General features: G+C 37.6%; 8 protein-coding genes across 8 annotated transcripts; 4 read left to right on the forward strand and 4 right to left on the reverse strand.

Annotated features, from left to right (window-relative positions):
• Positions 1–48: 48 nt before the first annotated feature.
• BDF20DRAFT_812668 (WD40-repeat-containing domain protein) lies at positions 49–1,496 on the reverse strand (the record flags this gene model as incomplete). Its single annotated transcript, XM_053076810.1, has 3 exons — positions 49–398; positions 472–1,266; positions 1,340–1,496. The coding sequence occupies 3 exons, from the start codon at positions 1,494–1,496 to the stop codon at positions 49–51; spliced, it is 1,302 nt and encodes a 433-aa protein (XP_052941048.1).
• Positions 1,497–1,774: 278 nt separating this feature from the next.
• On the forward strand, positions 1,775–3,018 carry BDF20DRAFT_62114 (uncharacterized protein). Its single transcript, XM_053075894.1, has 4 exons — positions 1,775–2,193; positions 2,265–2,502; positions 2,564–2,646; positions 2,715–3,018. Exons 1-4 carry the CDS (start codon positions 2,031–2,033, stop codon positions 2,843–2,845), a joined length of 615 nt encoding a protein of 204 aa, XP_052941049.1. The 5' UTR covers positions 1,775–2,030; the 3' UTR covers positions 2,846–3,018.
• A 172-nt stretch (positions 3,019–3,190) lies between these two features.
• BDF20DRAFT_909522 (uncharacterized protein) lies at positions 3,191–5,071 on the reverse strand (the record flags this gene model as incomplete). The annotated part of the gene is made up of 7 exons (XM_053083597.1): positions 3,191–3,864; positions 3,934–4,006; positions 4,089–4,219; positions 4,329–4,578; positions 4,636–4,701; positions 4,764–4,867; positions 4,948–5,071. The coding sequence occupies 7 exons, from the start codon at positions 5,069–5,071 to the stop codon at positions 3,191–3,193; spliced, it is 1,422 nt and encodes a 473-aa protein (XP_052941050.1).
• Positions 5,072–5,380: 309 nt separating this feature from the next.
• Positions 5,381–8,422, forward strand: BDF20DRAFT_811630 (kinase-like domain-containing protein; the record flags this gene model as incomplete). The annotated part of the gene is made up of 14 exons (XM_053076707.1): positions 5,381–5,468; positions 5,596–5,737; positions 5,815–5,905; positions 5,996–6,096; positions 6,180–6,291; positions 6,395–6,414; positions 6,499–6,617; positions 6,691–6,800; positions 7,050–7,161; positions 7,232–7,432; positions 7,504–7,674; positions 7,798–7,898; positions 7,982–8,165; positions 8,322–8,422. 14 exons carry the CDS (start codon positions 5,381–5,383, stop codon positions 8,420–8,422), a joined length of 1,653 nt encoding a protein of 550 aa, XP_052941051.1.
• A 380-nt stretch (positions 8,423–8,802) lies between these two features.
• BDF20DRAFT_62664 (uncharacterized protein) lies at positions 8,803–11,993 on the forward strand. The gene is made up of 5 exons (XM_053075906.1): positions 8,803–9,328; positions 9,432–9,701; positions 9,793–9,902; positions 9,981–10,990; positions 11,054–11,993. Exons 1-5 carry the CDS (start codon positions 9,093–9,095, stop codon positions 11,711–11,713), a joined length of 2,286 nt encoding a protein of 761 aa, XP_052941052.1. The 5' UTR covers positions 8,803–9,092; the 3' UTR covers positions 11,714–11,993.
• A 194-nt stretch (positions 11,994–12,187) lies between these two features.
• Positions 12,188–13,826, reverse strand: BDF20DRAFT_831805 (low-affinity Fe(II) transport protein; the record flags this gene model as incomplete). Its single annotated transcript, XM_053078482.1, has 2 exons — positions 12,188–12,996; positions 13,052–13,826. The coding sequence occupies 2 exons, from the start codon at positions 13,824–13,826 to the stop codon at positions 12,188–12,190; spliced, it is 1,584 nt and encodes a 527-aa protein (XP_052941053.1).
• A 1,597-nt stretch (positions 13,827–15,423) lies between these two features.
• On the reverse strand, positions 15,424–18,233 carry BDF20DRAFT_846495 (amino acid/polyamine transporter I). The gene is made up of 14 exons (XM_053079745.1): positions 18,031–18,233; positions 17,762–17,961; positions 17,683–17,693; positions 17,509–17,621; positions 17,360–17,440; positions 17,049–17,275; positions 16,928–16,984; positions 16,723–16,865; positions 16,560–16,664; positions 16,286–16,475; positions 16,137–16,221; positions 15,991–16,077; positions 15,869–15,918; positions 15,424–15,796 (listed from the first exon to the last, which is right to left on the reverse strand). The coding sequence occupies exons 1-14, from the start codon at positions 18,128–18,130 to the stop codon at positions 15,665–15,667; spliced, it is 1,581 nt and encodes a 526-aa protein (XP_052941054.1). The 5' UTR covers positions 18,131–18,233; the 3' UTR covers positions 15,424–15,664.
• A 1,193-nt stretch (positions 18,234–19,426) lies between these two features.
• Positions 19,427–22,944, forward strand: BDF20DRAFT_909527 (uncharacterized protein; the record flags this gene model as incomplete). Its single annotated transcript, XM_053083598.1, has 6 exons — positions 19,427–19,882; positions 19,965–20,138; positions 20,310–20,546; positions 20,680–21,109; positions 21,179–22,551; positions 22,645–22,944. 6 exons carry the CDS (start codon positions 19,427–19,429, stop codon positions 22,942–22,944), a joined length of 2,970 nt encoding a protein of 989 aa, XP_052941055.1.
• Positions 22,945–22,972: the final 28 nt, after the last annotated feature.

Genomic DNA, 22,972 nt, shown 5'->3' on the forward strand with positions numbered 1-22,972 from the left:
TGACGAAAGAGAAGGATATATGTACAATTTGTTTGTAGTAGATTTTATTTAAACCTTTGCTTTATGTATGCTTAATTTCTTATCTTCACCACCACTTAAAAGTCTATCATTATCCCAATAAATACTGAATATCTTCTCCTTGTTATCCTCCGATGAAGTGTTAACAGTGAATAATGGTTCTTTACTGCTACGAACATCCCAAATACGTAGAGTAGAATCATAAGAGGCTGAACACAGATTATACTGCGAAGTCTTTGACCAGGAGACGGAAGAAACCCATGCAGAATGTCCTCGGAAACTCATTTTTACGTTGGTACCATCTTCTGATCGCGGATCCCATAGTCGGACCATATTATCTGTATGTCCCGTGGCTATTAACTTTGACAATCCCGAATAGTCTACATCTAATACGACCTTTTCACAATTCTATACCAAGTAAAAAATATCTAACTTAGTAAACAAATAATTTACATGGGCTGCAGATCGATAATGCACAAACCTTAGTTGCCAAATTGACTTGATTTTCAATGTCCCATGTTCGAATAGAATGATCCCAGCCACCTGTATAAACTGTATTGGAATCCGATGGGTCAAAGACAACGGCGTTGACGCCACCCACGTGCCCTTCCAGATTGACACAACGTGTCTTGTACTTTCTATCATCAATCTTTTCGACTCTCTTCTTTTTTCTCTTTTGATCATTCTCTAATAAAGTATCGGGCTCGTCTTCTGAAGGTTCTTCTGTCGACCACACTTTCACAAAACCATCTGCTGAAGCACTAGCTAACTGTTGACCAGAGGCATCTATACTCAAACTTTCGACAGGCCCTTTGTGTCCTTTGCATTCAAACATTAATCGGCTTGCACCGCTGGTTTCATCAAAAGCCCAACCAAGGACTGAATGATCCAATGAGCCAGAAAATAAGGTTGTTGCTGTTGCTGATGATGACGAAGATTTGCCAAAACAAACATTTTTAACAGCTTCCTTATGTCCCATCAAAGTGGCAACACATTCACCAGATGTATTCCACAATCGAACCATACTATCGTAAGAGCCAGTAAGGAAAAGACCTTGACCGTTTCCGCAAACTGAACTAATCCAATCATCATGCTGGAACGCAGAGAGTGGAGTAGGTGGAAGCATGGATTCGACATATTCGATAGTGATTATGTTTTCTGTAGATAGTTGATGAGTATTGAGATATTGGATAATGCTGGTTCTGAGTAAATTGCCATCAATTAAAAAGTCGAAAGGGACGGGTGTCTCTGTATGAATATGATACAGTGTGAAGATGTTAGATACAATTTTATCAGTAGCTTCAAATAAGTCCTTCTTTACCAAGATCAAGTAAGCTGTTTACAATCTCGGAAAGACCTTCTTTTTTCATATCAGAAGGCAGTAGCATTGGCTTATCTTGAATAGCATACTTTATTTGTTGTGTTGTGAAACGCACTTGGACTTGTGCTTGTTCTGAAGCCGTTGTATAAGAAGACATTATTGAGTGATCGTAATGTAGATCTATCGGTATTTATTGGCGAAAAATAATAAGACTGATAAGAAAAAAAAGAAGAGGTACTTTATGCTAAATTTTGTGGCTTAAACGATCTACTCTTGATCTACCCTTAGAATGTAAATCACGAATCCCAACGCGTTTTTTTTTTGTTCAGGCCGTAACTTGAAATTTCTATAACAACGTGAAAAGGTGTGACAGGTGGAAAGGGTGGTGTAAAATCAGGAAGTTGTCCACAATGGAATGGGATTGCTTCTTTTTTCCTTATTTAATTAAACCAAATTTCTTTAGCTTCGTTGTTCTATCTGTCCTTTGTTGTATATTTTGAAAGCTGATAATCTGCTGAACGTCATATATAAAAAACACTTATATATGATACTATTATACCATTAGCAAAACCTCACTTTATTTATTCATTGTTTATATCCAATCACCAAAGCTGGAAACAGCGTATAAAAATATATATCACAACTCAATTGTCTGACAAAAATAACAACAACTTTGAACAGTTTCAAAAGTATGCACAAGATATCAGAAGTGCTGGAAGAAATATCACTTATTGAAAAAGAGATATTAGAAAATGACGCAAGCAAAAAAATACAGCAGGTGAATGAATTCCTGGACAGAGTGGTAGCAGAAAACATTAAAGTCGAAATACAAGCTATGCACGACGAAGTTGAAGGTAGAAAACACGCATAGCAAAAGGACGGCATTAAAAAGTAAAACCGAGCTTCTAAACCCGATAAATGTTAGAAATTGAAAGAGAATTAGATAGAATAAAAAGGCAAGAGGATGACTTAACACGGCAAATTGATGAGATAGAAGAGAATCGGAGACGAACAGAGGAAGAATTAAATAGGCTAGAGCATACTATCCATTTAGAACAAAGCAAGTTGGATATGTTAATCAATGATAAGCAAGGGCTAGAAGAAGAGATCCAAGATTTAGAGAAGGAAATCAGAGCAGAAGAGGAACTGCCAGAAGCAGTCGAGTAAGATGCAATCTCAAAAGAAACTATGTCATTGAGATTTAGTGCTAAACGATTGCTATAGTCTAGAATTGGTTTTATTAAGAAATTTTGGGATAAGAGTGAACTACGATTACCAAAAAACCCGTGTAGAGAGTATCACTATGTGTATGTTCGATAACCCTGTGTATCTCCCGCCATTACGTTACTAATTGTTTCTTCTCGTTCTCTACTAGGCTCCCACAATCATCAAGACATACGTACTGTGCCTTATAAACCCAATCGTCCCACGCGCGCAACTGAGGCTGCATGGAATTTTATCTCTCAAGCACTCGAAAATACCACAGAAGGAAATGATAAATGGTGACAGTGAAGAAATGAAGATTACATCAATTCAACTATACTTTTTACACATACATCGATAATTTGTACAGTTTGCTTACATAACCAAAATTTATACATTTAATATTTATTCATTTTTGCCATTAGAATGTTTATATGATCAGCCTCACTCACTAATCACATACTTCAGCGCATACGACAACAATATACACTTTTCTAGTCATCACTCACATATGGCAAATAGAGAGGAACATCATGAACACGTTATTTACGTAATAAAATACCCTCGCGCTTTATTCTTTTCACATACATTATTTCCCTTTGTTCCTCGTTTTTTTAAAAAAGACTAGGAAAGTTTACTATCCACTCTTCAAACGAAAAATGATAGCAATCCTTGTCTCCTATTCCGACCCTTATCGATTTGAAATTTCATCCTTGATGTATGCTTTGCAGGCGATGAAGCACGTACACATGCAACCGTAGAGGTCATTGCCAATTTATGATGTGACAAAGGGTCCAAAATATGTGGATCGTTGTTCTTGATAGGATTGATGGGCATGAGCGATGTTGATGTTGTGTTTGTCAAAGTTTCAATGCGTCGAACATAATCTGCTTGCAAATCATTTAACGTCATTTTGTTTATGCTTAAATCCTTTAATAGAAATTGGATCAGATTCACCAGAGAAAAGAAGGTGTCATTGTTGATACACCCACTGCTACTGCTAATTTTTGTCATATCGGCATTATCAGTAAAACAAGCGTCCCCAAATAATTGATATTGATCTGTGAACCATCCAAACTTTGATCTGAAATCTGTCTCCAGATCTTTTACTATTTGCTCCAAGATAGAGTTGCTTAATTCACTTAATTCTGAGATATTGAATACACCACGCTTGAGGCGCTTATTGAGGGTCCTAGTGTCTGTCGCACTAATCCTATCAACCATTTCTCGTGTGACTGAGTGTAATACATCGAAAGGATTCTTGATACAGTTACATATCGAGTTGTTGTCTTGCATAGAATTAGATGGATAGCAAACAGCAACTATATGTGCGCCGTTAGTAACTGTCTGATTACTTTAATACATAGACTAATTGAATAAGCTGACATTACCTTTCCTGTCTTTCCCATGATAATTGTTTGGTATCGACAGCTTCACAGTATATAGATCATCTCTTGAAGTGTCCTGAAATCAATTTATCATAAAAATGAGGATCATGGAATATCAATTTGAGCACTTTATGTTATAGATGTGTATATATATATACCTGATTTGTATCTAATGTCAACATATCTAACTTCTCGTCTTCTATTCTTTCATTGGATTCCAACATGCTCTTAGAAACTGCATTCAGTTTCTGCTCTTTTTCTAATGATTCGTACGTTAATCGTAAAGTTTCTATATTAACATGTCAAAATTATACAATTAAAAACTGATAATGGATAGCCTCACAAAAAATGCATTTAATTAAAAATTTCCTAACAATATAAAATGCATGGGCTCTCACCATAATTAGACTCCAATTTCTTATACCTCATCAATAGGCTATTTTCTTTTTTTATAGCGTGGTGAAGTTCCTGCTTCAAATCTAAAACTTCAGTTTTGAACCGTTTTTCCAATTGTGCAATTTTTTCGCGTAGCATTTGTTCTATGGCATTTTTCTTCTCAGCTTCTTGCTTGTATATATCAGTTTGCTTCTTCAGTTCCATCGAGCTTAATTTCAGTGAGCTTACTTCTTTCTCAAGCATAGCAACAATCTAATACAGCATGTTGAGTCGATTGATTTGGCCATTTACATATACACGCTTCTTTACCTGTTTGCTACGTTCTTTTTCCCATTGTGATTGTTTTAAATCATGCAGATTGTTCTTCAAAAATTGCTAGAACAACAGTAGTCGTTAGTATATAAAAATGGCTCGAAGGAATGAAGCATAGACCTTACTATGGTAATTTCTTCATCTTCATCGTCAGCACTATTCGTAGTAGGATCATCTATGCTCAAATTACTATCATTTTTTTGCTTTTTTAATAAGGCTTGTCCAATTTCTACAAATCAATTTTGAATCAATATCTAGCAAAAAAAAAAAAAAAAAAGAATGGTTCCTGAATTTTTGTGTTTGCGTTACCAGCAGCTAACATAGAATCATATTCAAGCTTTTTGAATGCGTCGTTGAATTGTTCAAAGTTCTTGCAGCCCGAATCTCTACAACAACATGAGAATTGCGAGGCTAGTATTTCTTTGCCAGCCATTAAAGTCGCTGTTTCGCTGTTATGCATGCCAACTTCTATTGAAATAAGAGGAAAAAAGGAAGTACGTTTGCTGCTTACTTCAAAAAAAAAATCTTAGTTTTTCTTCGAGTGATCTGCGAATTTTATGCTTCAAATGTCATTGGAAGTTTCGCTCTCCGCTTTTTTTTTCGAATTTTCCATTTTAGGAATTCAAGAAAAAAAAAAAGAAACCCAAAGACTGACTTTGCAACTGCACTTTTGCACTTTTCCTTTGTTTTATTGTATACATCGCTACCTTCTGTATAGAATAGTATAAATATGAGTCAAACTATGAGTAATATCAACAGTAATAGGCTGACAATCGGTCAGTATAACATTATAAGCACGATTGGCACTGGGTCATTCGGCAAAGTCAAATGTAAGAGAAACAAAGAATATCCTCCCCAAAAAACTATCTTTCTCTACAATTGAGAAAGGAAATGGCAAAAAGGATCTCACAAATTTGCATGGTTGGATGCTTAATTGCTCTATCACTCTATGTATAGTGGCAGTTCATGCTATTACTGGTCAAAAAGTAGCGTTGAAGATTATCAATAGAAAGAAAATTGCCAGTATGGATATGGGAGGCCGAGTAAAGAGAGAAATACAATACTTGAAGCTGCTTCGACATCCACATATTATTAAATTGTAAGGCTGAATTGTATGATTGCTTGTTAATTTCTCTACCGGAAGTGAATCATTGGTTGATCATCATGGTCTATTAGATACGAAGTCATCACTACCTCAACTGACATTATCATGGTCATCGAATATGCCAGTAAAGAATTATTCAACTATATTGTTGAAAAAGGAAGAGTAAATGCCCAACGCAATTTTCGTACTTAGCGTATGTACTGTGCCTTTTGAATCCTTAAGCTAAACTGATTATTTTGACTTTTCGCTTAGATGAACGAGGACGATGCACGCCGATTTTTTCAACAGATTATTTGTGCTGTTGAATATTGCCATAGACATAAAATTGTACACAGAGATTTGAAACCAGAAAAGTAAAAGATGATGTATACTCAAAAGGCAGCAATCTACCCGGCAGCTTAGTGAGACTTACAATAACTTGTATTCTATTTTACAGTCTCTTATTAGATGCAAACAATAACGTTAAAATTGCAGATTTTGGTTTGTCCAATATTATGACAGATGGTGATTTCTTGAAAACTAGTTGTGGCAGTCCCAATTATGCAGCTGTAAGAATAATCAGAAAGCTCAAATCTCAATCATAGAAGCTCGTTATTGTGTGCGAGAAACTTTGTTGGGCTAACATTTTACATTGTATTTTACCATTCATAGCCAGAAGTTATTTCAGGAAAGTAAGTTTACCGACCGTTTTACAGGTGGCCTGAACTATTTTTTTAAACCAAGTAGAATGCTAAAAGGAGTATTTTGCAACACAGACTTTATGCAGGACCAGAAGTAGATGTTTGGAGTTGTGGCGTTATATTATACGTCATGTTATGTGGAAGATTGCCTTTTGATGATGAATATATACCAACCCTATTTAAGAAAATCAATGGTAGGAAAGTAATTTATTACTTTATACAGAGATCATTCTCTTTTAAGCCAAACTATCTCTGATACTTTCATAGGCGGTATCTATACTATGCCATCGTACCTAAGCCCTGAAACAAAGGCCCTATTGACATCAATGCTTGTGGTTGATCCTTTAAAACGTATAACAATACAAGAGATTCGGTATGTTTATATATTACAAAAAACGCTTTTTTTTTAGAAAAAAACTGAACAAAACTAACCATTCCTCTTTTTCTTTCAGTAAAAATGCTTGGTTTAATAAGAATCTGCCAGCTTATCTACGGCCTTTGCCAACTACCGAAGAGAGTGATGGGTTACGAATTGATGAGAACATCATCTTTGAATTGTCCAAGGTATTACTATACCTCTTTGAGAGCATGCACTGATTAGTTATAATGATACATTATTTCTTTAGAAAATGGGATACTCAACCCAAGTCATTCAGAAAGCTCTGAAAGAACCAGATAACAACCAATTTAAGGTTGCTTATCAACTTGTTTTAGACCATAAAAGATTATTACAAGATTGTAAATATCGCCATTAATAGTGCTCTAAAGTTATTCGAAAGGCAACTAACACCTTTCTTTTCTGCCATAGCCGAAAACAATCATATTCAAAGTTTTTTCGCAACATCCCCACCGCCTTGGAATACCTCTTTGGAAGATAGATTCGCCAAGAAACCCTCAAAGTCTGCAACAGGACAGTATGAAGAGGAAGATGATCAGCATATGGATGTGGAATCATCAATTGCTGTACTAAGCTCAAGTTTGCCTAAATCAGACTCCACACCTCCTGAAGGTAATATAACGAAGCCGCGGGACTGATTAGAATCTGAAGGAATAATGTAATATACTTTTTCTCCTGCATAGTGAGGGAAAGATCTATTTCAAATCCTGGCGTTGGTAGAGATAGAATTTCCGGTGTATCTGCTCCCTCACCTACGAATGCGAGTGCACAAGGTACTGGTGCTATACTACCACGTCCTTCGGGACACAACCATAAGCCACCCACATCCTCGCCCAACACACCATCGCACCAACGTCATCCATTGCAACAACCACAGCAACAGCAACATTTAAGACATCCTATAAACACAGCAGTAGCAGCAACAGCAGTAGCAAATTCTGCTTTTCCTGCATCACCCACGACGCCAACAAGACGAGCGCACAAAACGAAGTCAAGATGGCATTTTGGTATCCGCAGTCGATGTCCAGCTTGGGAAGTCATGCTAGAGATATTTCGCTCACTTCAAAATGTCGGCATGGTAGGATTATCTTTGTATTTACAGATGAAATTCTATGCAGGTCTAAAAAAACTGCATATGTCTGCTTTCTTTGTTGAAAATAGGAATGGAGGACGTTAGATCCATATCATTTACGCTGTCGATATAGATATCGAGACATAGGACTGGTGGTCAAATTCGACCTCCAACTTTATCGTTTGGAAAATAACAGCTACTTGGTTGACTTTAAAAATGCTGGTACGCAAAAAATAAAGACAAAGAAGGGCGCCAATCCCCCGTCTGATAAAGGTGATAAGGTCACAGAAGAGCAGCAGCAATCTATACATCCATTCGAAATGCTGGAAGATGATTTAGGAAAGAAATTGGACATTTTGCAAAGATCAACCGTTGACGAAACCCAGAAAGGAGACAAACAAGGAACTGAAGAGGACGTGCCATATTTAGCAAGATGGCCAGTGAAAGATTGCTCGACCAACGTTGAGCATATACAAAGTGTCTATCCATTCTTAGATGTCTGTAGTAAATTGATCACGGACATTGTTTAAAATGGAAATAAAAGCGATCCAATCGTCGTTTGCTTACTCATAAGAAAACCTGGGGTACTGCTTTTTCATTGGACAAATCATGATTTGTTGTATTTTAGGACAAGGCGACGTAAAAAAGAATTTCATAATTTAACGATCCCAACACAGTACTAATTTGGAAAGCAATTGATAAAGATGCGCAACGGAAGAGATGATGATCATACTGTTTTAAAGAATTAATATCGCGTTTTTCACAGTGCATGATCATATACTTCCATGTGTAGGAGCACAACAAATTGCTTATCCGAACACTGTCCATGTCATTGCTGAATCAATAATTTTATATTTCTTAAATATATTTATTTCCTAGCAAAAGTTAACCCAACACGAACTGTTACTTTGAAAATATCGATTCATTTACGTGAGCAACCGCTATCGACTTTGTTGCCGTCTTCAACTCAAAAATGTATCAGATCCGCCTCCTTTCATCATCTTTAACTGTAAGACAAGAAAAATGTCCAGTCTTTTTTGATAACAATTTAACCATTTGTAAGGTATGTTCCACAAACAACGTCGCAATGCAGGGCCACTCGATAGCGGAGATTTCCACCAATGAGGAGTTTGAAAAAAACATACAAAATTATACCCCTTTCTCCACTTTTATTCTATTTCAGTTTTCTTTCTTAGAGTAATGACAGCAACTACGACAGCTATGCCCACTACAACTGATAAACCCGAAGACATTCAAGTATTTGAGGCGTTTAATAAATATCCTTGGGAGTCGGATAATGTATTTCAACAAGGCCTTGAGAGTATCTTGAATCAATTGAACATATTGGACCAAAAGGAATCTGATAAGGAGGAGAAAGATTTAGAATTGTATCAAGACCTCCAACTATTAAAAGCAAAGCACTTTTATTTTACAAGGTGAGAAAGGGCGAGGGTGTATAAAAGCATTCTAATGCATGCTGTTGGAACAATTATGAAGTAGAAGGTTTTAACATTATTTAATTACAATAATGTATGCCAGATTTCAACAACAATTTGATCTAGAACAGTACTTAACATACGAGACAGAGAAGGCGGATTTAAAGAAAACAGAACCAAAGCCAAGTGAAGAGGATCAAGAAAATTTATTTCAACGACTGGAAAATTACGACTACGAAAATGATGTGGAATATTCAAAAGGTCTACCAAATATTATCAAAGGATGGATAGCACAGCAATCTAAAACCGGCTTATGGGATAAAGAGAAATTGGATACTGAATTCGCAAAGACAAAGGCATTTTTCTACAATGCGTAAAGTACCTGAAAACACACTATGCTTACAATTGTGTTGCTCTCTAATCATTTCCTACGGTTGTTTTTCTTTTTACTTTTTGGGTATTAGTCGTGTCGAAAAAGTGGATCTACTCTCTTATTTCAAATGGAGAGCAAAGAGAGAACAAGCTAATGCTCCTGCTTGTCCATTTGCTAATCTATGGCAAAACAAACTAAGCGGTAAGATTGCCCTTGTTTGACAAAATATTTCGAACGTGAAACTAACTTTGCTCTTCCTATCCTACTTCATAACATCAGCCGGTCCCACAGATCAAACAAACAGTGCAACCTTCGTTATCGTGGAAAAACCCAAAGAACAGCGCTTTGGCCCTGCACTACTGACTCTATCCTCACCAAAGAGTAAAAATCTGTTTTCGCTTGATCGGTTGGAGGAGTTGTCAACTGCATTACAAGAAGTCGAAAAGGATGATCGAGTAACAGCAATTTTCATCAACGCTAGAGTTGCTGATGACGGTGCGATGGATCCATTCGTCGGTGAACGTATGATTGAAACGAAGGATACAAAAGTCTGGAGCAATGGTTTAGCTTATGAGGAAACGTCAAAAATGGTAGCAGGAGCTGACTTACGCCAGGTTTCATTGTGCAAATTAGCATCACAATATTATGACAACGTGCGTTCTTTCCTCAGTCAAAAACAGCAAAGACAACCAGAAGTAAACCAGAACGATGCTAGTGATCTTGAAAACAAAACTGAGGAAGAGAAAGAAAAAGCAGAAGCAGAACAAAGCAAAGGACTTAGCGCAGACAGAAAGAATAAGCCAATCATTACCTTTTGTAATGGAGAGATATTTACAAGCGCTGCTTATCTTTCCCTTGGTCCTGGTTTGATGCGTGTTATCACTGAGTTTACTTTGCTTAACTTCACATTGCAATTATCGCACGCACCCATGCCTCCTCTTCTGTTATTGGCTGTGGCACGCGCACGTGCAAAGGCTTTGGCAGCAACACATAACTCAAACGAAAAGATGCTCATAGCAGGCCTAGAGCTATATCTTGCTCTTGCAGCACCTGCATATGGTAAATTAAGAGGACCAGAATTGTTACGACTTGGTTTTGCAGATGCATTCGTTCCTGAAGCTAAATTGAAAGATGCAATCGACACTGCCAAGAAGCTGGCTGTTTGCCCTGTCGGGGATGGAGATGAAACCACAGTCGCTGCTGTTCAATTGGCATTGGCCATTCATCATACGTATCCAGGTCCTGATCGCATGCAGGTTTGGAAAGACCAAATTGAATCTACCTTTGGAGTAAGTTATTGATCATATAGCATCATTAAAGTTGGGTTTATAACTGACGTTCTTGATTTTTAGAAAGCTGAATCTTTTGATGATCTGAGATTAAAACTAGAAGAAATCGATAGTCTGTGGAGTAAGAATCTTCTGGCCTATTGGAATACCTTACCACCTCTTCTTTTGAATGTTGTTTACGAAGCAGTGAACAAGACAGCCTCCCTCAATCCCTTAGAGATACTAGATTTAGAACAGAAGTTGAATGCTAAATGGTGCGAAACAGACGATTATAAGACCTGGCTCAAACACAAGTCTTCACAAGATCAAAGCACACCTCCAAGTTGGATTGTGGATAAAGAGCAGGTTAGCACAATGGTCAAATTATTCTTTGAAGGCCCATCAAAAGTGGAGGGTATAACAGTCGAGCCAGTCATCTACAAAGCCCCTCAAGAGGCTGTCGAAGAGAACAAAATACCGTCCGGTATATGTCCTGTTACTGGTCAAGCAGCAGCGAATGAAGCGGTCTGCCCAGTTACTGGACAAAAAGGGGGCTCCTTTGCTCCATCCATTAGTACTGCTAGTGTATGTCCTGTAACTGGTCAAGTAGCGGTTAATGAAGCGGTCTGCCCAGTTACTGGACAAAAAGGGGGCTCCATTAGTGCTGCTAATGTATGCCCTGTGACTAGTCATGCTCTCTCTAGCGCTAGTTCACAAGATAATGCCGCTTCAGAGCCTCTATAAGTATGACAGCGCTTGTCCATTTGCTGAAGCAAAAGCCTCAATAGACCGAAACTGTCTGTGAAAAAGCGAGAATTCATCCAAATATAACCAACTGGAAAGTATAGACGCTCATACATTGCCTACTTGACCTTCCCTGTTGCACAAGTTTATACCTCCTAATCTAATAAAATTTATTAATACTTATTGCCCATGCATGACTAAAGTAAACAAAGTGTTAAACAGATGGACTTTCGTGCCTCTTGTAGAATCATCTAAAACACCATAACAAAAGCTTACAGTGTAAATACATGTAGAGGGATATAGATTGATTTATTCTAAGAAACGTAATGCAGGAATATAAAAATGTACAGCGGTATAGAGCTATTTCATAGAGCTAAAGGAAAATATAGGTTGCATGGAAAAGACTGAGGTATAATAATTGATGAAAGAATAAATGATTCAATCAAATGGGTGGAACTTATTGGTATTTTGCCATTACTGCTTTGAGCGCAATAAAGCTTGAATATATTGTAGTAGATGGAGTCGCCTAAGAAGAATATCCTTCATCTGGACACGTCTGATGGTGTTGGACAAGTTATGGGCTTGGAGCAAAACAATCAACAAGAAACCTTCGATAATCATAGTGGGAGTGTTACAGAACAATTGGGCAGTTGTATTGAACTTCAAAGCACCAGCAGCGCAAAGTAGAGCAATAACAACCAGTACAGAGAATAAAACAGCAATGGGGTGAGAGCAGATATCTCCCATCCAATTACTCAAGCGTTGACCGAATGACTTCTTTTCATCAAAGTTCTGCTTTGGTAAAGTGAGATTCAAAAATTGGTAGATGGCCTTATCATTATCAGCGAGCACTTCAAACTGTTCGTCCAAGAGAGCATCTTGACGGAAGTATACATTACGTAAAACAAAGCCATCAATGAAACCGACTAATCCAGTGTAAGTACCAATAATCAACCACCAGTCATCACTCCAGCTCATAGTATTACCGATGGCAAACCAAGCAATGAAGACACAAAGTGAGATAAATGCACCAATGCCAGTACCAATAATGTCACCATAATAATCAATAAAGCGAACACCCTTAGAAACAGGATGAGGGGCAATAGAAACGATCGGATTGGGGGTATTGTCCTTGGCCACTCCTCGCAATTCAATCTCAAGTTGATGATCAGAAGTTTGAATACATTTGAGGCATTTTTCAAGATACGCCATATGACGGCGACGAGTATTTTGTAGAAACATACTAACAAAAGTCAGCTGAACAGCAACACCTGAATATACAACTATAGCGTTAATACACAGTTGCTTATGGCATAATACATAAAAACATCAACTAACCTGTATTGATGTACAGTTGCCATTTGTCACTGAAGCCCAATGAAGGGCCAACGCCGATCCAAGCGATAATTCCACACCAATAAATAGCTAATGACCAAAGAGAACCGAGGGCTTCAGAAACCCAGTTGCAGCATACGTCAAAATAATTCTCGGTAGGTAATTTGGCAGCATCGCCGACACAGTCTTCAGGCGTTTTGTTGGCAAGCTCTTTTAATTCGTTTGGAGTAAGACCAGAATTACTTTTTTGTACGAGCTTGATCAATCGATCAACTGTGGAACATCTAGAACGGAGTTGAGCAAGGATAACTAACAAACGATTCGTGTTATTATGCTGTTGACGCATCAGAAGGGTATCGGAAATGTAACATTGGATGGAGCTACCATCTTGCATAGCAATCTGCCAGTTATCCGGAGCCCTGGTGACAATGCCCCATATAGCCCATGCTAAAATGATTGCACATGTAAGGAGAAAGATACTGAGAGAACCAGCAATATCAGTGAGCCAATTGAAGAGAGAAGAACCCCAGGAAATCTTGTCGTTTTCATTGTATATGTAAGTACTTTCAGGGACATCGTCGCCAACGATCGAAATAGCCACTTCTTCTACTGATCCTGCATCTTCAAAATCATTCTTATTGACAAAAATGGATGGTGCAGCCGATTGTACAACGAATTGTCTGCCTGGTGCCTGCGCGTAATCGACAACACGTCGTACAAAACCGCGTTTTTTGGGACCGTTGGTGTTATTATAGCCAGCTTTTTCAGGGCAAGACATTGGAACAGATATATTCTCTACAAGTTAACAGAAAGGTTATAGAAGAATGAAAGCGCAAAAGTTAGATAGAGAATGAACTTTTTATCAGTGTGGAAGAAAGAAAGAAAGATTAAGATCGAAGGGGTATAAATAGTGCTGATAATTGCTCGAGAGTGATCTTCCTTTCGGTAACTGAAAGTAATATCGCCAAAATTAGCCATAGAAAAAAATCTGTTTTCCCAAAAAAACCATCGAAAATAATTTGTTTTCGTCGGAAGAGCAAGGTATTATACGATAATGTTATGCACTTACCCATTGAGCTTCTGGAGATTTTGACGTATATGCTTGTAAATTCAGGAACAAGCCAGAAATAAGTTAAATACTAAAGCGGGACACATCTCTAGACACTATACACGTATGCTCATCGTTTCCATGAACTGGTACCATTGCAGTTGATCCTTAGAGCATAGAGTTGTGTAGAGACCAGGACGACCTCGCGTGGTTGCTGTACTCGAAAAAACAGCCAAAAAGGAAAAAAGTTTAAATTTTAGCTTAGAATCTAGGAATTCCCTGGTTTCGGTTTCAAATTCAGGAAGCGATAGTCTTGAGTCAAATGCATATCCATCTGAAGGAAACAGATCATATAAATTTGTTTGATTTTTGAAAGAACAGTTATCTGATATACATAGCGTTCGCTTAGATCAGATAACTCATAAAAAGATATTGTTCCAGATTCTTTAAGTGGGATTCACACTCATATCTTGATGGTTCGATATTTTACTTTTCAGCGCGAACACGTTTACATGCAAAGACGCACGTTTTGGGATTGTCCACTAAAGATACGAGTAAGGCAAGTTTCCTGCAACAGTAGCACTTCTAATAAGTGGCTAATTTTTTTTAAAAAAATTTTGTAGATAGCAGGCAGTTAGAATGTAATATATGATCCTAATGTAGTGTAGAAAAACTCCTTTTTACCCCCTGTAGCCTACTGCATGATATTTCTTTGCTTCAATTTCTTTCAGCGCTTCGACAGCATAAATCTCTCAATAAAAAATACTTGCAACAAAAACACTTGTGTGATCAGACTAGATATTTCAATGAGCCCACTTCTTGGATTCCGATATAGAGGAGTTACAACTGCGTTGTAGTAGATTTTTTGATTTTTTAGAGACCAGTGCTGTTTCCTTTGAAACTCGTATCACCTTTCCCTACATATAGTGGAGATCATGCCACGCTCGTATTTAGAAACCTGTATAATTTTTACGTGTTAATCTAATCTGCTGATAACACAGGGATAATCAGCGACAAACAGAGCTTGACATTTTTTCCATAAAAATTAGCCTTTATAATCTCAATGAATGTTCGGCTGCTCAAGTGCATCCTCCGTATCTGCCACTGCCAAAACAGGTTTACAGAAGGCTTCTGGCAAATCGGGTCCAAACTTCAAGTCAGGTGCTTTCTGCGGCTTTTCATCGAAATTTGTTGGATCGTAATTAGTTTTCTGCGAAATATGGTTTCAGAATTAAGAGATAAAAAAAAACTTATCAATCTATGCTGCACTCCCCACCTTGATTGTACATATCAGATCAAAAAAAGGCAGTATAAATCCAAGAAAAACCTAGATCCAATTTTTTAAGCGCAATTTTATTGCAAAGATAGTGAAATTGAGCTAATTTGACTCTCCTCTCAAATTGAAGAAGCAATAAATGGTATGTCGACAAGATCCCACTATTCATAAAGATCAGAGCTTCAATCATTGCAGTAGATAAAGAAGAAATTACAATAAGTCAAGTCTAAAATTGAGTCAAATTGAGAAAGTGAGAGTCATTTTCCTTGAAGTTAGCACCAAACTTGAGCATCTATAATTCTTCCTCTCTAGGAACTCTTGTATATTGTCCATAAACTTCTTGCTCTAAAGCGGCATGGCCTTGATTTCTAATAGATTCATTATATGATTTGCTTGGGGTATCTTTAACAATAATTTGATAATACTAAAACAAAATATATTGCGTGTTATTGCAACACCTTTTTTCTTTCCTATCAAATATAATTGAAATACTTGCCCAAACTCCTGTACAGACTATCATGAAGAATATGGCTGAAATATAAGGGACTATAAGTATCAAGATGGTGTTAGTATCCATTAAAGCAGACTTTTCTCATAATTCAGTATTAAAGAATTTACGCCAATAAGGATAGTACGCGTTTTCAACAGGGATGAAGACAAAGACGAGAGCATATGCTGTAAAACATAAGAAAATAGAGACACATACTTTTGAAAAAAACAATATAAGTCTCGCTGATTGAGTCAGGTCCCTCTTTCTTACTTACCTAGAGGGGCAGCTATGGGCCTGCTACTATGAGGCTCCCGCTTTCGTAAAATGAATACAGCTAAGGCCATTAAGAAGTAAAAGACCTATGCGACCGTAATTATGAGCCACGAGCATATAAAGTAGTCGCTGTTGCATAAAGAGACTTACATAGACAGGGTAACCAGTAAACGCGACAATAAATTGATAAACTGCTCCTGGTGGGGGGCCAACAATAAATAATATAGACAAAGCATATTGCAACAAGTAAGCGCTGACTGGACTACCAATTTTCGCGTTAACCCTCCCCAATATATCGCCGTAAGGTAATAGACCTTGCCTTGCAACTTCCATCACAACTCTAGCCGAAAAGAAAAAAAGAAAAGTTTAACAATACCTATGGACCTATACGGAAACTAACAATGCGTCAAGTCGACTTGCTTACCGTCCGCCTGAAAAATTAATTGCAGCACCACAACCGAAAGCACTGAGGCTTATACAAATGGGCAGAACCGTAGATGCAAAATTCTCACCCAAAGAGCGTTTAAAGCTGAATGCCTAGAATGAGTGTACTATATATCCTATATGACATGCTTGAATTGACTTACAATGCTGCAGCGACAATGAATTCAGAACTTTTCATTATTTCCAGAGGCAGTACCACCAAATAAGCGATGTTCGTTAAAAGGTACAGAACTGCAGTAGTCAACAAAGCGACTGCAGAGGCTTTCGGTAAATTTCTAATTGGATCCTATTTTAAACATGTCATTGGTTGTTATCTCATTATAAATGTGTTTCTCTATGACTACGTACCTTGACTTCATCTAAAATGAAGTTTAAATTATGCCAGCCACTATAGCTGTTCATCACCTTTTAAAAGCCAAAATGATTAGCAACAGATTTTGCCCCTTAATTTTGACCAAAAATCTCTCACATAATATAATGCTGACGCGTAGGGACCAGCTGTAGTTGAAGTGCTGAAGAATGATAGATTGAGACTGACATTGACATCAGACGGAATGACCTTCGTAAGCACAAGTAAACCAATAATTGCAATGAGGCCTAATACGAGAAGCTTCACAATTGTCAAAACTGCTAGCATTTTCATAGTCCCTTTAGTTGAAAATATGTTGATTGCTGTATAAATCGTTGCACTCAAGACTTATAATTGGTGAAATGTAATATATAATTAGGCCAAAAAAAATACACATACATGAATGCTACGACACTATCGGTTTAACATACATGCCCATCCTCTTTCTATCCAATGTGATTTAAAGTTTGGCCCAAAGATAGCGTAATTAATGTACCCGCCAAACACAATTCCTAACATAAATATATCATTGTTGAAAAATAAACATCTTAATGAAATTCATTATTATTGCTGTAAATACCTTGTGAAGCTACCCCACTAGATCTGTTCATCAAGCTCCAATAAGTGAAAAGGTAGGCCAAAAGGTATTTGGGCTTTCGATAACAGTATTCTAAATAAGCTACTTCCCCTCCACTTCAAAAAATTTGAGAACCGCTGTTAAGAAGCGATGAGTTTTACGAACAGTAACTTTTACCTACGAGGAAGCTTTTATGTATATTTAATGGATGAATGTATTAGTCTCGTAGCTGGTTTTTTTTTTTTTTTTCGGGTACCATTGTTCCCAGTTCCATAAAAGTGTAGGAACCGGAAAAAGCGACAAGAGCACCAATGAACCATATGATGAGATTCATTCCACCTGATCCAACAAGCTGCAAGGTAAGGGCGGGTCCAACGAATATACCTGCTCCGATGATATAGCTCACATTGACCATAGAACCTTGAATCCAACCTATTTTTCTCTCGAGTCGTTGATCTATAAAGCTCATTTAGTAGTTGGATTTTCTTTGTACTTCTCATATGCTAACATTATAAAAGTAGTTACCGCCAACTGCCAGAGGTTCCATGTTGTTGATTTGCTGAGCCAGATCGTCATGATGTAGCATGGAATGCCGTTGCTCTTCTTCTGTGGAGGCTACAACCATTTTTTAACCAATAAAATATGTACCTGATTAGGATAAACAGCACCAAATAAAAAAAAAAGGAACTTGGATTACACACGCACATCCAAATCAGTAAACAGGGCACAACGACAGCACCTACAGCATTCATTTTAAATGCATGCCTTGACCATTCATCCTTTCTGTATCAGTCAATTAAATGATCTTTTCGTGTCACTTCTGATTCAAGAACGAAAATAAAACTCAATGTACACATTCTTGGCCGGGCAGTTTAATAGCCATATGACACTCAACTTAGCTCTCGTCTGGAGTTAGCAATCGGTGAATGTTTAGATATACCTTTTTACAGGCAATAAATCCAAAGATAACTTCTAAAAAAGCTTACTCTTTTGAATATTTTACTCTAATTTCGGTCCTATGCCCTGATGATGTGTTACTTATTACCCGTCACCTGCCAAACCAGTTGTAAAGTGAATGCTCCAACTCAGCTTATTGGACACCATTACAAACTATTGACCAGAGTCCTTAGTTTGGTAATCGAAATACCTATATTTCATCAACAGAGAAGTCTAAATTTAGCAATGAGAAACTGGATCTTTTATCTTATGGCTTGCATGAAAGGTACATGTAACACTACTGCCTACAGAATGTCAAAGTTCGAACGTAGTAACACTAAGATTTGATCGCTGACTAACTATACTTAGATTGCCTGAATGAAGAATTGCATATTGACTGATAATGTATACTACTTTTTCAGTGGTGCTTCAACAAGGAAGCCCACGTTTGCAATAGCCTAAAAGACTTTCTCTTTTCAATTCCTCAAGCATGTAAAAGTTTAAATTGCTCAAATGGAACACTTCTATCAAAAAGAAAGGAGAAGCTAGGAGAACAAGGGGTCAAATCTTTTTCTTTTTAATTTTTTTTTTGTTATTATTTATAGTGTTCGTGTGTCGCATATCTTTCTCTTACTTTTTCATTTTGCTCTGTAAGGACTGCTGTGTTCATTTGCTTTGGCGGGCTTATTTACTTTATTGAAGAAGAGGCCCATTCTTTTGCCACTCCCCTTTTCATTAGAATTTATTTCATCCACTGTACTTCAGTTCTCGTTCTTATTTATCATTTTCCGCCCTTTTTCGTAGAACGATTAACATTCAAATTCCAGTGATTTATCAACAAGGTAGATATAGCTAACATATTCTACTGAATGGCCGTGCATAACCAACCAGCTCCATATTCTTTTTGCATGATCCTTAATCTAGCATCAACTTTACATTTGACTATCTGAACTGTTTAAGTAATATCCGACTGTCAGATCAACCTATGAAACAAAATATTCACCATTCCGTCAGTGCATATGATCAATCTTATACGAGCAGCAGCAGCAGTTGTTGTTGTTGTTGTTGTCAATGTCATTGCTGTTACCAGCATATTGAGGATGATTGCAGTATTAGCATACCGGAAGAGAACCAACAATCTATTTCTCCTTGGCAAGTCCATTCTTCATCCCGATCAGGCACAGATCAATCTTCTTCCTCCAGTTACTGCAGTTGTTCAGCTTCGCTTATTGAACCTGATTCGCATATAAAACACAACACCGACGCTCATTCAGTATCGTCGACAGATAATTCAACGCCCTCAGAAGATTTCGAAAGATTTGAAGACGACGAATTCGAGGCAAGAGATGCGGACAGGCTACAGAGGAAAAAGAAACATGCTATTGAGGAATTACTTCAGACAGAAAAGGTTTACGTGAGAGATCTAAGCTTTCTAGTACAGGTAAATCTGCAGCAAGGCTTCCTTTAGTACAGATATAAAAATCAGGCATTTTTAATGTTAGTTCCATGACCGAATTATATAGGTCTGCTTAAAAGCGCTATCGCGACAAGAATGGATTCCTCAACAAGATAGATCTATGATTATGCGGAATTCTAGTCAAATTTTGTCATTTCATAAGGAGCTTATGTCCTCCTTCAATACTACCGCTAGTAATAACGAAAACCATTCCTTCATTGTAAATGCATTTTTAGATCAGGTAAGGTCACGTGAAGTGCTTTATCTGTGCATGCATCTGTCGAGTTCCCAAAATGATGGGAACAATGAAGTGGCGGAAAGCTCTTTTTAGCTGCAACTTTCAAAATGAAATACCTTCAACTCGATGAGCAAATTTAACTGATGATTTCCATTGCTTATTTATTTACCACAGATCGCTCACTTTTCATTATACAAACAATACTGCGATCTTCACGCAGAAGCGTGGACCCTGACATCAGAATACAGATCTCGACCCGAATGGGCAGATTTTCTAAAGGAATGCTCAATAATTCAAACGCAACTGTCATTAGTGTCGACAACTCTCAACTTATTCAACAGACAAGGTGAGCAGAAACAATCCTATTACGAGCAACAAAAGAAGCTACATTTCGAGGATTATTTGATTAAGGTTTGTATCCTTCTGCATTGCCAGCTCAACCTCAAATCTAATCTTAAACTGCTATACTCTTATATTTTGTATTTGTTATTGCTGTTGTTATCCGAAACAATGCAAAATCCATTATATACTTTTCTGGTGTCAGCCGGTGCAGCGGATATGCAGATATCAATTACTTATCAAAGAAATCATGAAATATATTCCGCCTCGATGTACAGAATACAATTTGTGGAAAACTTTGTTAGATAAAATGCATGAAATAGTAACAGAGATCGATGAGTTGAAGTATCAACGGGAGTTAAAAGAGCGTACGGATCGCTTTATTCAGCGATTAAGTGGGGATTGGAGATTGACAAAAAATCATGTCGCCGAACTGGGCAACATCATACTCGCTGGAGCTATTGAAGTAACTTATTCTGCTATTGGTCAAACGTTTTCTAAACCAAAATATCTGGGTTGCTTCATTTTCTCGACTTATATGATTATGGTTAAGCCGAAGAAGGTAACTTACTATGAGCCCAAATACTGGTTTCCACTCTGCTCAGCTACGTTTGAAAACTTAGAAGACATCGAAGGTAATCAAACAAAAAACTTACGTCATGATCAACAATTTGTTTATCTTATTTACTACATGAACTGTTAAGGTCAGAGAGAGCATTCGTTTGTCGTTCGGTGCAAAAAACATGCATTCATCTTCACTGCCACCTGCTCTCATGAAAAGCAACTTTGGACTAAAAAGCTGACGCAGGTAATAAGCGAATGCAAAGTTATGGAATTGAACAATACAGATGCAGGAAATACGATCATTTCCTCTCTTCCGGGCATATCAGCTGGCTCAACACCTCAGAAAATTAGAATATCAAAGTCGTTTACCGATTTGCTTGATAAAACCATGGCAGGAGTCTCGCTTACAGTAAATGATACGTCGAATGAAACTGTAATATGTAGGAAGGATGCGAGGGAAGTCGCATCTCCGTTAAAGAGATCTCTATCAAGCTACGTCAGATTTGATGACAGTTCAACAAAATCACTTACTGCCTTACCAGCGGGAGGTTATTCAAGGCAATCATCAGCGCAGGTTTCACTGAAAAAACGATATTCGGTTGACTATCATCCGTCAACAGTGCATAAGCGACCTGATAATTTTGCTTTGAAACCAAGAAACAATTCTGAACTGTACATAAAACCAGATCTGGTAGGCTCTGGAAGAATCCAAAGAAGACCCAGTTCCTTAGATCTTTTGTCATTAACTGCCACTAATACTACCAATCTTATGATTGGAAAAATACCTTGGAAAACGAAAAGCAATTACCAATTTTCTCTTCGTCTCATAATTGATCATAAGTTACGCGATGTTTGCACGCAAGAGTATTTATCATCGAAAGCATGGTATTTCAAAGATAGAGAGTTATCGCTGGAGCCGCCTGCCACACCCCAAAGCTACGTAAATAATTGTAGCGCAACCTCTGCCAGTAATCTTCCAGGTGTTACTAACGAGCCTCTGAAAAAATGTAAATCGTCCTCTTTCATCAGAACTTCTGCTTCAAGTTTCTCGCTGATGATGCATAAGAGAGCAATCGATTCCAAACCTTCCAACTCACGCGCACATCACATATCTGTGACAGATTTTGAAGATCAATCATGCATAAGCTCTGCATACTCGAGTACGGAAAATAAAATGGGTGCTCAAGTCCAGGCTGATAAAGATTCGTACTGTAATATAAGTAGTGGGACGAATACAACCTTTGAAAAGCAACAATTGAAAACAAAATGCTTTAACAATCGACCAGTGATTACAAGCCATGCATCTCTAACAGGAACGCCTCAACCATCGGGTAGTGATGATACTCTTATGAATAGTGACATTCTAAACAGGAGTTATAATGTTAGCTATACAGAGAGTAACACTCCAAAAAGCAAATTGTTCGTCGGAAAAGTCTTACATCGACTCTCCAGTTTTCATCGAAAATCGATGACGCCATTATCATTTGAATCACAAATTTTCTTTAAAGATGAGGTAGGTGTATAAGAAGTCCTTGCCTTGAATTGAATTGGGTTTATACTCATCAATCATCTTTTTCCCTCTCACATTTTACCTTTAAATAACCAGAATGCAGATAGTACATTATTGAAGTCGAAAAAGTGCGGCCTGAAAGGGAACAGTCAGGAGTATTTGTCACGACCAAAAATAAGCGATCGGCCAAAATCATTTGCTAGCGATCCAAATGAAGGGGTATTTGACCAAAGTAGCAAGGCCTTTTCACGGTTCTCATTTACGAATGGTCCATCCTCTACGAATACAAAAGAAAAATCGAAAAAGGAGACTAAATGGAGAAACAGGTTTAGCTCGCTCCGCGCAACTACCTTTTTCAGAATGCGTAACAGTGGTTCTCAACCTCTTAATTATTAAACTGTACATTACATGCTTTATATTCTCT

The sequence above is a fragment of the Mycotypha africana genome (genome assembly GCF_025528875.1).
Source record: "Mycotypha africana strain NRRL 2978 chromosome Unknown BDF20scaffold_1, whole genome shotgun sequence".
Lineage (NCBI taxonomy): Eukaryota > Fungi > Mucoromycota > Mucoromycetes > Mucorales > Mycotyphaceae > Mycotypha > Mycotypha africana.

Excerpts from the sequence above, each read along its gene's own strand:
- BDF20DRAFT_62114 (XM_053075894.1), top strand. The coding sequence starts at position 2,031 with ATGCACAAGATATCAGAAGTGCTGGAAGAAATATCACTTATTGAAAAA. Across the intron at positions 2,194-2,264 it reads TATGCACGACGAAGTTGAAG|AAATTGAAAGAGAATTAGAT; the intron begins GTAGAAAACACG and ends GATAAATGTTAG. Across the intron at positions 2,647-2,714 it reads TGTAGAGAGTATCACTATGT|GCTCCCACAATCATCAAGAC; the intron begins GTATGTTCGATA and ends GTTCTCTACTAG.
- BDF20DRAFT_62664 (XM_053075906.1), top strand. The coding sequence starts at position 9,093 with ATGACAGCAACTACGACAGCTATGCCCACTACAACTGATAAACCCGAA. Across the intron at positions 9,702-9,792 it reads AAGGCATTTTTCTACAATGC|TCGTGTCGAAAAAGTGGATC; the intron begins GTAAAGTACCTG and ends TTTGGGTATTAG. Across the intron at positions 10,991-11,053 it reads AAATTGAATCTACCTTTGGA|AAAGCTGAATCTTTTGATGA; the intron begins GTAAGTTATTGA and ends CTTGATTTTTAG.
- BDF20DRAFT_846495 (XM_053079745.1), bottom strand. The coding sequence starts at position 18,130 with ATGGTTGTAGCCTCCACAGAAGAAGAGCAACGGCATTCCATGCTACAT. Across the intron at positions 17,276-17,359 it reads GATAGAAAGAGGATGGGCAT|TCTTGAGTGCAACGATTTAT; the intron begins GTATGTTAAACC and ends ACCAATTATAAG. Across the intron at positions 15,919-15,990 it reads CGCGTACTATCCTTATTGGC|TCCCTTATATTTCAGCCATA; the intron begins GTAAATTCTTTA and ends TGATACTTATAG.